Genomic DNA, 12867 nt, shown 5'->3' on the forward strand with positions numbered 1-12867 from the left:
GTTTGAATTTAATTTGGGTGAAAATTCAAATTCTTAAGCGTGGAAGGGTAGGCAGCGCCTCCAACGGTGTTTGTCTCTACTCCGTCAGACCGTCACCGTCAGTTCCCGTCTGCTAATTGTTTCCATCCAAAATTGTGATCTGGTTTCTATTTTCTGAAATTTTTTTATCATTGGCATTCCTACTACTTTTAACGGGTAAATATAATATTCCCAACATATTTAAGATGAAAATGAAAATACTGAGATGCATTGTAGTTCATTAATGAATGAAGTTCAAGTTCACATGAATCATGTGTGTGACAAGACAACAGCAAACAGTAGAATAAATACTGAATGATTGACCTGTATGATTTTTTACTAACTACTTGAACACGAGATAATGTTTTAGCAGAATTGTTGAGTCTAATTTCCAGTTCGACATTTAGTTGAACTTAATAAGGAAATAGTGCCACAGAGTTTGTTTTGCATAGTTTGCAATGAACCATTTCTGTTTTCAGTAGATTCCTCACAATGGATGATCAAGATGCAACTGAGTTTATGGACGATGATTCCAATGATGCTAATTCACCAGCAGCTGAAAATGATCAAACCACCTATGAAGACTTAGCTGCTGGTCCTAGTGTGGAGCCTGTTGAAGTTGGTAACACAAGGACATTGGGACAACCTTTGTCGGATTTTCTCATGACTTTAGAGGATTACACACCAACTGTAAGTGAATTCAAGCAGTCAATGATCTTTTCATCACTTCTTGTTAATGTAATAAATTTTTTTTCTAGATCCCTGATGCTGTTACTTGCTCTTACCTTGCCTCATCTGGATTTGAAGCTTCAGACCCGAGAATGTAAGTCAAGTAGAATTTGTTTACTTTATTCTGCTTTTGCTGTCACAACTTCATGTCTTTTGCAGTGTCCGTCTGGTGTCTATTGCTGCTCAAAAGTTCATTTCTGACATAGTAAATGACGCTCTGCAGCACTGTAAAATGAGGGGAGCTAACACAGTTCAATCATCGAAAAACAAAATGAAGGATAAAAGATATGTCCTAACGATGGAAGATCTTGCACCAGCACTTGCAGAATATGGAATTCAAATTCGCAAACCTCCATATTACTCATAATTTTTTTTTAAATAATCTTTTCCCTCCACAGCACTCTTTACTTTCTTTTCTTAAATAAATCTTAATCTTTGAAATTAGCTTATCACGTCTGTTTATAGACACTTTGAATCGATATTATTTATCACAGATAAAAGGTTTTTATCACGTTTTTGAAAACAGATTTCGTGATATTCCTTGCGCCCACGTTGAATTCACAAATGCGTAGTACGTTGATCCTCCTGTCCAAAAAAAAATGAGACAGTAACAAGAAACTAATGCGCATTTCATATTCTTTCATGATAATTTGATATTTGGTATAATGTTTCATCCCATCCTTGTAGGAGCATCCGGCCCGGATAAACACGGTCTAGTAGTCCGAAATCAAAGGACACTTCTAAGGCAAAAGGCAACCTTGATGACGATTCCCAATTTCTTATTTTTGTGACCCATTTCCTACAATCTGACAGAAAGCAAATGGCCTTTATTGAGGCTTAAATTTACTTCCCATAGTTTTTCTGTTGCGGTTCAAGCGGCCTTGCGTCTACTAGCGTCTTGAGAACCTTGAAAATATTAACAATCATTAGCTACAATACCGGAACTCCTAAAAGATGAACTTCAAGAAGGCTCGACAAGAACAAAAAAAAAAAAACGGTAACTACATGTTATCTGTTTTTAATCATAAAGAAAATTGACGTGTATTTAAATAATGTTTCGTGACCTCAAGAATGGAAATGGTTAATTTTTTTATGCGTGGATTTTAGCGTTGATAACTAACCACCCGTTGGCCGCAGGAATCGAAACTTTTCACTGTTTTCCTCCTCTCACTATTCATCAGATTCCCGCCCCATCCCGAAACTTGTTTACAAGGAAAGTCGGGCAAGATACGACGAGAAAAACACGATCACACGCAGGAAGACGACGTGTAGGGCTTAATATATAAACAACCCGGCTACAAGTTCTTGGCGTCATTCCTGTTTCGTCGGCCAAACAGTATCAAACTCGCAGCTCATTCTCATCCAGAACATACCATCGGTGACAGTAAACAGGTGAGTTCAGTGAGTTCACGAATCACGAGATATTTCGAAAGATCGGCCTACGTGATTCTTTAACCGCCTAAAAGACGTGGATAGATGATGACAGATCTCGGCAATTAGCCAAGATTTATTTTAGATCCGTTATAATGTACGTGGTCAGCACATTCAAAAAGGTCAAATAGGAGCATTGTTGTTGTAAAATCGATTTCACAACTCAAATTCGCTGCAGATTTGATCGTCGCTTGAAGGCAACAAGCTTTCTTACAAGAGTAATTTTTTGAATTACATGCGGAACTCTGCTGGCAATATTTTACGTTTTATTGATTATATCTTATCTTATGTATTCATCCGCTTTTCCTTCATTACACTCCTTTATTCGCCCATTTTGTTGACATCGATTCAGTTTCAAGTGGCCGCAAGGCTGCGCGCGCCTCGATCCCAAAATGCGCGTGTTTAGGTACTAAAACCTCCCGCTATCTACGTACATGCTTCCCCTTCACTCGACCTCAAGTCAGTAGTCTGTAAAGTCGCAAGTGTGTCCATAGCGTCTCTTTCGAGAAAACACACAACATCTAGTGACTTTCATCTTTTTTTAATAGATTTCCTTTTTTTATTTTGTAATCAACTTTCTTTTAATTATCGAATGCTTGCCTTGAAGTATGCCCTTGATTTTGCAAGATTTCCCAGGTTTGATTGGATTGCTTTCTAGTAATGACCACATTGTTTGTTTTTTTGTAGTCAGTAATGATGTGAGATGTAATTGCCCAAACTGTCTGTTTTAGTTACTCCAGTGATTTATGAAGACTGTCTTACCACTCTGCACAACATTAAAGCTGCACAATGCTTGTCGTTTTGACGGAAAGGCTTGCCCCAATCTTGGAATGGCTCAAAAGCGTCGCTGGATATAGTAAGTCGTAGAAACGTTTGTTTGTTTTGGTTTGGTTTGGTTTGGTCTCTCGTCCAGCCTAGACTCTTTTCAGTCTTTTGGCTTTAACAATCATTATTATAACTTAATGCTTGAGACTAGTGTAGGTTGCAATGCATTCACTAGCTATATAGCTCCGAAATTTCAACCTTGGGGAAGTTGAGAGTAACGGCTTTTGTTTGTTTTTTTGGGAGGGATTTTTCCATCATGTATGCATTCCAAGGAACATATATATCCACCCCTTATTTGAAATGAAACTTGGAGCCAACTCAGCCAAGACGAGATTTAACTTAAAACCAGTTTTTAATGATATTTCTCCGCCGAGGGAAATAATCTTTTGGCTTTTGATTTTCCTAGCTACATTTTTTAAAATTCCTTTTTGTTTTCTTTATTTAATTTTTTACAGGCGTGGTTGAATCGAACTGGAAGGCATTAAACGTTTCTAATACACAAAGGAATAAGGATCCATCCCTTATCGACTGCAATCCCCGGATGAATTATTCTGTTCCGTTAGCTACTGGTCACTCGTCATCGCTGTTGGATCTGTCTACTAATCCAGATGATTGGATTCTACTTGACGGCAGTAAAGTGTCGGTGAGTTTTTTTTATAAATAACCTTGTGAATTGGTTTCCTGTTCCCCAAGTGAAAACCAAGGTTATTACTAATTCTTTTGTTTTGTCTGCAGTTTATGAGACTTTCTAACCTGTCTTCCAATTCGAAGAAGGATCTATGCCGAAAGTTAGGGGGTGCCAATGGCCAGCAGGATGTTTATGTGCTGGGTGTTTCCTACAGTGACGCACAATCTCTTTCTGGTTGTCGAGATTATCCTAAGGCCAATTGCCACACTTTGCCTCGCTGCCGAAGTTACCGATTGCGAAAAACTCAATTGATGGCCGAGCCGTTCGACACGCTTTCATCAATAACTAGTCGGGCCAATAATGAAAGCCGCACACTTTACTTCAGTCGGGTACTACTGGCTTGATTATTATTGCTTCCAAGTTGGCGTTTTTCTAAATCAAATTTGTGTCATCTAATTACGTTGATAGCATGGCGAGAGCGAGTACAACGTTCTCGGAAAAGTTGGAGGCGACGCGGACCTTTCCCCGCGGGGCTATCAGTACGCGGATAGTTTAGCCGAGTACGTCAACGGTACTTTGGGTAACACTCCGGGATTCAAACTATGGACTTCTTGTTTGAAACGCACCATTCAAACGGCTAAAAACATTGAAGCTCCTCGAGAACATCTGGATGCGCTTAATGAACTCGATACTGGCGTTTGTGACGGACTCACTTACGAAGAGATTGCTGAACGCTATCCAATCGAGTTTGCTGCTCGCGACGACGACAAATTTCATTATCGTTATCCAGAAGGCGAATCTTATTTTGATCTGCTCCTTCGCGTCAAGCCTGTCCTGGACCGGCTGAAGGTCGAAAACAATGTTCTGGTGATCGCACACCAAGCAGTTCTGCGCTGCCTTTTGGCAGCCTTGCTCAAAAAAGATGAAAAAGAACTGCCCTACATCCATACACCACTCCATACAGTGATGCGACTGTCGTTTAAACCTGCCGATGGCGGTTGCCATCTGGACCTTATCCCGCTGAGCATCGAATGTGTCGAAACGCACAGAGCCAAACCCGAGGTAACATTTCTTTCACGGTCTAGTTCTTTTGTTTGAAGACTAATCAATTCGACAAAACCCTTCTATAATATTTAGAATTGCAGTCTCACACGAACGGCTGAGGAGGCCTGTGTTACAGTTCCTGCCCATTTCTAATGCAATATGTTTCAGGCATGGAAGGAATTTGTTTTGCACGATTCTCTGGCGCAGATTTGTTTTAATCGATGGGGTTTCGCCTGTACGGTCGATTTCTCTCATCCTTGATTATTTTCCATATTATAACCATTTTTTATACATATATATATATCTGTGATTATATTCGCATAATGTACTGAGTGCTTCAATAACTTAAAAGTATATTCGGGGATTCTTTTTGTTTCTTTTATAAATATGCAAAAGAGAATACAACTCTGGTTAAATGGCTTTAAAAATCAGCCCAGAACCTGCCTGTTTCCTTAAAATCTGCCTTTTTAATTGCTGCCGATCTATTAGACTATTTTTAAAACTGGTCCAAGAACAAGGCAAAATAAGAAATTCTTTTACCACGTACTCGCCAGTTCCAATTTTATTTTTAAAGACTTGCCGACGACCACGGTTCCGTTCGTAACCAACCCAAATGTCAGGGTCTTTGAGTTCACTTAGGAATTTGTTTAGAAAAATAATATTGTTGATCTTTTTAAATCATGTGCTCGAGGAATATTTAATTTATTTTAAATACGATACAATTATTTCTTTTCATTTCTTAATATTTACAATACTACAAGAGGATGAAATTTTATATGGTTAAATTAATTCGTATTTCAAAAAAAATACAACGAGGTAGTCCCAAAAACCCAAACCTTTTTAAAGCTTCTTGCAGCCTTAATATTTCAATAACCTTGACTATTAATGACGAAGTTATTTTTGTAATATGGGTCATTTTAGTTGCATTGACGCATAGATTGGAAATATTCCAAATGGCCTGATGTTGCAGCCAATAATGAAAATAATGACTGAGGGAATCACAAAGAGCTGCAAAGAGTGCTTATCTCTTTTTACAATTAAAAAAGTTTAATGTATTTGAAATGTAATTTTTTGCGTTAAATAAAACTTTGGCAGAGACGCAGAGTTTCTTAGTGCCGACTGCCGAGTGCCGACTGCGGCTTGCGCTTGCCGGCCGCTGCCCGTTGGTGTGTGAGGAAATATTTGAAAGTGTTGCAATGTTGCATGCTTGCAGACGAATATTTCGTTTGTTATTGCCATTCAGTCATGTGGTTGGTGATTCGCCTCACCTTCAAAAGTCCACGTCCACGATTAAAGTTTAGTATTAAAATTTAAAAGAACATTAAGTCTCCTGGAAGTTGAACATTGTAAAATGGCTTTACCCAATCCATTTGCTTTTGGAGCAGTTCCCAAACCGAGTTTTACTCACCTTTCTTCACCAAAGAATCAATCTTTAAATCCTGGGCCTGGATTACCACAAGCACCTCAACCTCAATATAGCAGTGTCAGCGTGACAAGAACGCAACTTAACGATACGAAACACACCAATTTTGGTTTCCAAAAGAACGGTTTTCAAAGCTCACAATATCAATCATTCTCATGTGATCGATGTGACCGCTCATTTAGATCTCAAGAACTTTTGGATTCTCATATAGCTGAACACATTCCTTGTGGAATAAATGGCTGTCCGTTTGTAGCCCATCCTAAAATCGTGGAGAAGCACATTCAAATGCAGCATGAAACAGGCCTTGCTGATCAAATTATGAGACTCAACACGCCAGAAGAGATACAAAAGTGGAGGGAGGAAAGAAAGAAGTAGTACTCAATGTTTATTAATTGTGTAATGTGATTTTAATGGTTTTTATTTAGTCGATTTCCCTCAACTGCTAATGTTGCACGACGACAGGCTGAACAGAAAGAAAAGTTAGAAAGAGGAGAAGTCCTTTATGAACCTAAAAAAAGATTTGGTATGGTGTGATAAAATACTTTTATTCTTGAATAAAAATAATTAATAAATCCTTTTTTGTAGCCAAGGGTAGAAATGAAAGAGGGCAAGGTGAGAAAGGAAAAGGATGGGATGCAAGAAGAAATCAAAACAAGAAAAACAAGAGACAAGAAACAGATGAAACTAGATGTGATACTCAGCAAGTTATATCAGAATTTTCACAAAAGCTTCTTCTAGCAAATGAAACAAAGTCATTCAACACCACAAAAACTCACGAAGCAACAATGGGTCTGAATTTATTTATACTCATAAAAGTTATACTCTCATGAAACTTTTTATTAATTATTTTCTTCTTTAATTTCAATCTCTTTGCTTTTTAGTACAAGTAAAAAAGGAACTTAGTGATGGCGAATTAGATTCGGATAACGAAGGAGAAAAGGCGAAAGCCGCGGCAATTCCTGGTAGCAATGCCCTAGCTCATTTGATGACCTATGCTTCCGATTCTGAAGAAGAAGGAGCAGGTAAAAAACACTATGCCATAATATCCATACCCACACTTATATTTTCTGAAGTTTTAGATGCTAAGAAACCAAAATTGGTTTCAGAAGAAAGTGAAAAGAATGTAAAAAATGTTGAAAAAGAAAAGGCAGAACATTTAACTAAACCATCTAAACAAGCCAAACGTCGAAAGAAGGCGAAAGCACAAAAAAACATACCAGATGTTCCTGCGATTAAAGAACTCATTCGTCCTAAAAGACTGACACTTTTGCAAAAGGTCTTGTTCTATTTTAAAGTTTAATTTAAATTGTTTCCCTAAAAAAATGTATTTTTACAGCTATTGCAAGGGGAAATTTTACATGAACGTAACGTTATCCTCCAATGCGTGCATTACATTGTCCAACAGAATTTCTTCGGCTTTGATGAAGGAAACATGCCACGTACAATAACAGTTGCGGCGGAAGTGAAAGACACATCTTCCTCTCAAACAAATAATCCGTTAGTTAAAATTGAGTTGTAAGTTTGTAGGTTCTCACCGCCTTGAATATATCGAAAGCTGAATGGTGTGTTAAAACTTTTTTTATATTTCTGTTAGAAGAACGCATTAGCTTTCGTCGTCTTTTTTATCATGTAAGCTTGTTCTTAGCACGGGCCGGCACTGTTTGGTTTCTTTTTCTATTTGCCATCGGATTGATTGATTGCAGGAACAAAAATTTTGAGACCACTACCACAGAAGTGCTGGTTAACAAGAGAGGGGGGGGGGCATTGACAACAAGCTTACAGAAATACCAGCCTTGTTTATTAGGAATTTCAAACGAACGTTAACGAATAAGTTTCTAAAGAGAAAGAAGAAAATAACGGCTCGATACTATCAAATCAAAGAATGACAAAACCAGAGGAGAGACGCCGCAAATGTTACTTGTCGTACAAGTCCTGGTGATGGTGTCGCGTTTTGATGTCAGGTGTCGTTAAATTACATTCCGACTTGTAACTACACCGACTTCGCAACCAGATTCTTCGCCATTTCCAATTGGAATGATCAGTTTAGGTAAGTCTAAGTTTACTAGACATTTCCATGTAAACTTTCGCCCTACCACAATGTTGCACTGCCTAATGTCGGATGTTACGTTTGCTTCTGTGTTTGTACTTTTTTTCCAGTTGAGTTTTACAGTGAAAATTTAGCCACGGTTTGATTTTGAAAAGTGATGAGGTATTTCCACACCATTCGACCAAGCTTAATCGAAAGTGAACAATTCTAAGGCATGTAAGTGAATCGCTGGAGTTTTGACTTTTCGAAATAAGATCAATTTTTTAATCTACTTCAATTTATTTTGTGAAAGCATGCCGAATATCTTTTGCCTTGCTCCACGTGATCGCTGCCGTGTCCTTCACGCTTGAAGGTCACGGTGAACATTACGTGTAAAACTGTCAATGCGGTGGTGTAGAGGTTGGGTGAGAAAGGTACGTGTTTCGTCATTATCAAGCAGGTATAATAGCCCCAAGGCTCAGCCGTTTGGTATTCATTTTGATTTTTGTAGACCCATCCCCAGCAACGCCAACCTAAAAGAAGGAAAGGCCATTTTGCATTTCCTTCGCGCTTGAAGGTCACGGAGATCATTACATAAAACGTATCATGCGACGGCGGAGAGGTTGGGTGAGAAAGGTACGTGTTTCATCATTATCAAACAGGTACAATACCCGCAAGGCTTAAGAGGTGAGGGTGATCAAAAAATCGTATAAAAAGGAGAGAGAAAAGGCCAGAGACATCAGTCGAGTGAGCATCTCCGACACGGCAACAACTGCAGCGCACTATCTGTCACCATCTACCTTCTTCACCGTATTGCCAATTCGCATCCATGGGTAAATATTCTGTCTTTACATGGAGTTTTCTATTAATACCAATTATTTTCTGTTTGTTAATGTGTAAATTATTATTGAATATTTATGTTTTAATTTGTTTACTGTCTAGTTAATAAGGCGTCGTATGCTGTTGGGTGTTGTATCGTTGATTGGTGGGTCGACCACTGGTTTGCTGATGTCTCCTTGGTATGGCGGATACCAAACCACAACGCCGCCGCCTTACTACCCAAAAGCAACTTACGCAACAACCAGTTCCTGCACCGAGGTCTTCAAGTACTACACCATTAAAGCACCGGAGTTTTAAACCACAACTTACGCTGCCCCTGGGCACTACCGGCCACTACACTGACGCCCTGAAGTATTACTCTGCCCCGAGTTACTACACCACCAAGGCGACGGAGCATGACTACGCCTGCTGCCCCATCCTACTACACCGAGACTCCCAAGTATTACTCTGTTCTCAGCTACTTATTGCACCGATTATCCTAAATACTGCTCTGTTCCCAGCTACTACACCGAGGCTCCCGCTGATTACTCCACCCAAACGGTCGAATACTACACCGAAGCGGTTAAGTACTACTCTGCCGCGATCTACACAACCACAACTGAGGCGGCCATGTATTACGCAGTCCCGACTTCCTACACAGAAGCTGCTCTTTCGTACTACGTTGAACAGAAATACTACACTGATGCTCTAGTTTACTACACCACGACCTACGCTACACCGCAGCCCCCAAGTACTACACCGAAGAAGCCGCTTTTTACACACCAACGTATGCTGCCTAGTTTACAACACCGATGCTCCTCAGTACTACATCACTAAGGCACCGTAATTCTACACGTCTATGTATGCTGCTCCTGCCTACTACACCGAGGCCCCGCATTACTACAACACTGAAACGCTCAAGTACTACACTACAACCTACGCTGCCCCGAGCTACTACACCTACGTCCCGAAGTATTACTGTGCGTAAAAGGAGTCGTCAAAAAAAAAAAGAAGTCGTGCCCGAACTGCAGTGCCCTATCTGTCACCAACTGCATTCCTCAGCGTGTAACCGATTCGCAATTATGGGTAAATATTCTTATTTTTACTTGTTTTGTATTCGTTATATTTTGTATCAATTATATATTTTTTTCTATTTTTTAATATGCCTGTTAATATTTAATATTAATTTTTAAATTTATTTACTGTTTAGTTATCTATGGTGTCGTGCTCCTGTTGGGTGTTGTATCGTTGTTGGCTGGATCGACTGCTGTTGCAGCGATGTCTCCTTGGTATGGCGGAAACCAAACCGCTACGCCGCCGCTTTCCTACACAACTTACGCAACAACCAGTTCCTGCAGCGAGGTCTTCCAGTACTACACCACCAAAGCACCGGAGTTTTATACCACAACTTACGCTGCCCCGAGCCACTACACTGATGCCCTGAAGTATTACTCTGCCCTGAGTTACTACACCATCTAGGCGACGGAGTACTACATGATTACGTATACTGCCTATCCTACTGCACCGAGGCTCCCAAGTATTACTCTGTTCTCAGCTACTTGTTGCACCGATTTTCCTAAATGCTCCTCTCTTTCCCAGCTGCTACACCGAGGCTCCCGATGATTACTCCACCCAAACGGTCGAATACTACACCGAACCTTTAAAGTACTTCTCTGCCCCGATCTACACAACCACAACTGAGGCGGCCAAGTATTACGCAGTCCCGACTTCCTACACAAAAGCTGCTCTTTCGTGCTACGTTGAACAACAATACTACACTGATGTTCCAATCTACTACACCACGACCTACGCTACACCACAGCCCTTAAGTACTACATAGAAGAAACCGCCTATTACACAACAACGTATGCTGCCTAGTTTACTACACCGAGGCTCCCAAGTACTACATCACCAAGGCGCCGGAATTCTACACGTCTATGCATGCTGGCCCTGCCTACTACACCGAGACTCCGCACTACTACAACACTGAAGCGCTCAAGTACTACACCACAACTTATGCTGCCCCGAGCCACTACACTGACGCCCTGAAGTATTACTCTGCCCCGAGTTACTACACCACGAAGGCGATGGAGTGCTACATGACTACGCATGCTGCCCCATCCTGCTACACCGAGGCTCCCAAGTATTACTCTGTTCTCGGCTACTTATTGCACCGATTTTCCTAAATACTTCTCTGTTCCCAGATGCTACAACGAGGCTCCCGCTGATTACTCCACCAAAACGGTCGAATACTACACCGAAGCGGCAAAGTACTTCTCTGCCCCGATCTACACAACCACAACTGAGGCGGCCAAGTATTACGCAGTCCCGACTTACTACACAGAAGCTGCTCTTTCGTGCTACGTTGAACAGAAATACTACACTGATGCTCCAGTCTACTAAAACACAACCTATACTACACCTAGCTACAACACCGCAGCCACCAATTACTACACCGAAGCAGCCGCCTATTACACAACTACGTACGCTGCCTAATTCACTACATGAGGAATTTAAGTATTACCCTGACTCAAACTACTACCAAACTGAGGTTCATATGTATTACATCAGCAATTCTCCCGACTATGTCACCTACTTACGTTACTCCGACCTATACACCGAAGTTCTGAAGTATTTCTCTGGATGTGTTGAAAGATTGCTGAAATACAAGATTGATTGATAATTAACAAGTGCATGTTTCTATTATCTCCTGCTGCTGATAATTGCATGATGTGAGAAAATATTTCTGAGTGCTATGTAAACTTACAATATTGATCTTGCAAAAACAACAATAAAATTCAAACACGCGTTTTACATTTCAATAATATTCAAACTTTTCATTTTATAAATTTTTTTCTATCATTAAAATTCTAAGTCCAAGTCCAACAAACAATATTATATTTACAAATATTTTTCTAAAAATACAAAGTCCACCACCTATTTTTTTTGCTAAGTCCAGACTTTTGTTTTTGAAAAAAATTTTAAAAAAATTCCCCCTACACAAAATTTTTAAAAAAATTTTCGCGAAAAATTTTAAACAAATTGTTTATTTCAACAAAATTTATTTTATTCGAAAATTTTATTGCATACAAAAAATTTTTTTAAAACATTTACATTATTTATTTTTCCTGTGGCCCCCAGGGGGGGGGGCCTGTCGCTTTCTCTACCGCGATAATAACATGATGCAAGTTATATGCAAGTTATTATTTGTTTGGCGCAGAAAGCTTGTTTTATCTAGCAGTTCTCGACTGTGTCAAACCTGATATTGATCAGGTTGCCTCAATCGTATACTGCATAATTGAATGAAAACTCAAAAGACAACAGATCAAACTTTTAACTCAGCAACACAAAAAGCAATTCATATGGCATAAACGACAACACAAAAATTTTGAAGTCAGGAGATGGAACAGCTCAGCTACAACAGCACAGCAACTTCTGGATTAAACTGCAACCGCATGCTCCATACAATGGTTCAATCTGTCTTCGTCACACCTTTCACCATTTGGCTGCAACAAGGTAATCACCACCAGCGTTAAAGAAGTGTTTGTATGTTATACCTGTTTAAGAAAAGAAAATTATTTTCGAGAAACACAACTCTGTAAACATGCATACTCATTATAACAAAAGAATACAAAGAGTAACAGGAAACTACGCAGTCCAACAGAATAACTGATATCTGATTCAAAATTTCTATAGTAGCAGAGCAAATTGGTCTACTCTCTAGTCATGTTAACTAAATCTGTACTTTTGAAAGACATTTGATCAAAATAATTACTTTTTGCTGTTGCATGGGATGAGACGTACGTCTAAGAACAGGCAGCGAGACACACGAGGCACGCCATTTCGGAAATGTACAGGCACTTCCAAGTCTGAGTTGAATGATTTGGCAACTTGGTTTCTACGTGCTAAATCACCTGTAAATTT

The 12867-nt window shown here is 39.6% G+C and overlaps 3 protein-coding genes and 1 long non-coding RNA gene across 11 annotated transcripts; 3 read left to right on the plus strand and 1 right to left on the minus strand.

The window, feature by feature from the left end:
* Positions 1-53: 53 nt before the first annotated feature.
* Positions 54-1120, plus strand: LOC124209643 (transcription initiation factor TFIID subunit 10-like). 2 transcript variants are annotated; one of them, XM_046607737.1, is made up of 4 exons: positions 54-195; positions 498-708; positions 777-841; positions 907-1120. In XM_046607737.1, exons 2-4 carry the CDS (start codon positions 511-513, stop codon positions 1112-1114), a joined length of 471 nt encoding a protein of 156 aa, XP_046463693.1. In that variant the 5' UTR covers positions 54-195; positions 498-510; the 3' UTR covers positions 1115-1120. The 2 variants fall into 2 exon arrangements, with proteins under 2 accessions (XP_046463693.1, XP_046463694.1); XM_046607738.1 differs by having other exon boundaries at positions 74-195; positions 501-708.
* A 787-nt stretch (positions 1121-1907) lies between these two features.
* Positions 1908-5133, plus strand: LOC124209640 (6-phosphofructo-2-kinase/fructose-2,6-bisphosphatase 1-like). Of its 6 annotated transcripts, none has more exons than XM_046607730.1 (6): positions 1908-2139; positions 2910-3034; positions 3459-3646; positions 3739-4020; positions 4100-4693; positions 4769-5133. In XM_046607730.1, exons 2-6 carry the CDS (start codon positions 2968-2970, stop codon positions 4826-4828), a joined length of 1191 nt encoding a protein of 396 aa, XP_046463686.1. In that variant the 5' UTR covers positions 1908-2139; positions 2910-2967; the 3' UTR covers positions 4829-5133. The 6 variants fall into 6 exon arrangements, with proteins under 6 accessions (XP_046463686.1, XP_046463690.1, XP_046463685.1 ...); XM_046607729.1 differs by lacking the exon at positions 1908-2139 and adding an exon at positions 2495-2835; XM_046607728.1 differs by lacking the exon at positions 1908-2139 and adding an exon at positions 2495-2814.
* Positions 5134-5786: 653 nt separating this feature from the next.
* LOC124209645 (nuclear fragile X mental retardation-interacting protein 1-like) lies at positions 5787-7658 on the plus strand. 2 transcript variants are annotated; one of them, XM_046607740.1, is made up of 6 exons: positions 5787-6469; positions 6524-6621; positions 6684-6887; positions 6980-7120; positions 7178-7374; positions 7435-7658. In XM_046607740.1, the coding sequence occupies exons 1-6, from the start codon at positions 6027-6029 to the stop codon at positions 7615-7617; spliced, it is 1266 nt and encodes a 421-aa protein (XP_046463696.1). In that variant the 5' UTR covers positions 5787-6026; the 3' UTR covers positions 7618-7658. The 2 variants fall into 2 exon arrangements, with proteins under 2 accessions (XP_046463696.1, XP_046463695.1); XM_046607739.1 differs by having other exon boundaries at positions 5902-6469; positions 7172-7374.
* Positions 7659-12221: 4563 nt separating this feature from the next.
* On the minus strand, positions 12222-12857 carry LOC124209647. Its single transcript, XR_006881011.1, has 2 exons — positions 12719-12857; positions 12222-12500 (listed from the first exon to the last, which is right to left on the minus strand). It is a non-coding gene; the product is annotated as an uncharacterized LOC124209647 (long non-coding RNA).
* Positions 12858-12867: the final 10 nt, after the last annotated feature.

Source organism: Daphnia pulex, chromosome 12 (assembly GCF_021134715.1).
Source record: "Daphnia pulex isolate KAP4 chromosome 12, ASM2113471v1".
NCBI classification, from domain to species: Eukaryota; Metazoa; Arthropoda; class Branchiopoda; order Diplostraca; family Daphniidae; genus Daphnia; species Daphnia pulex.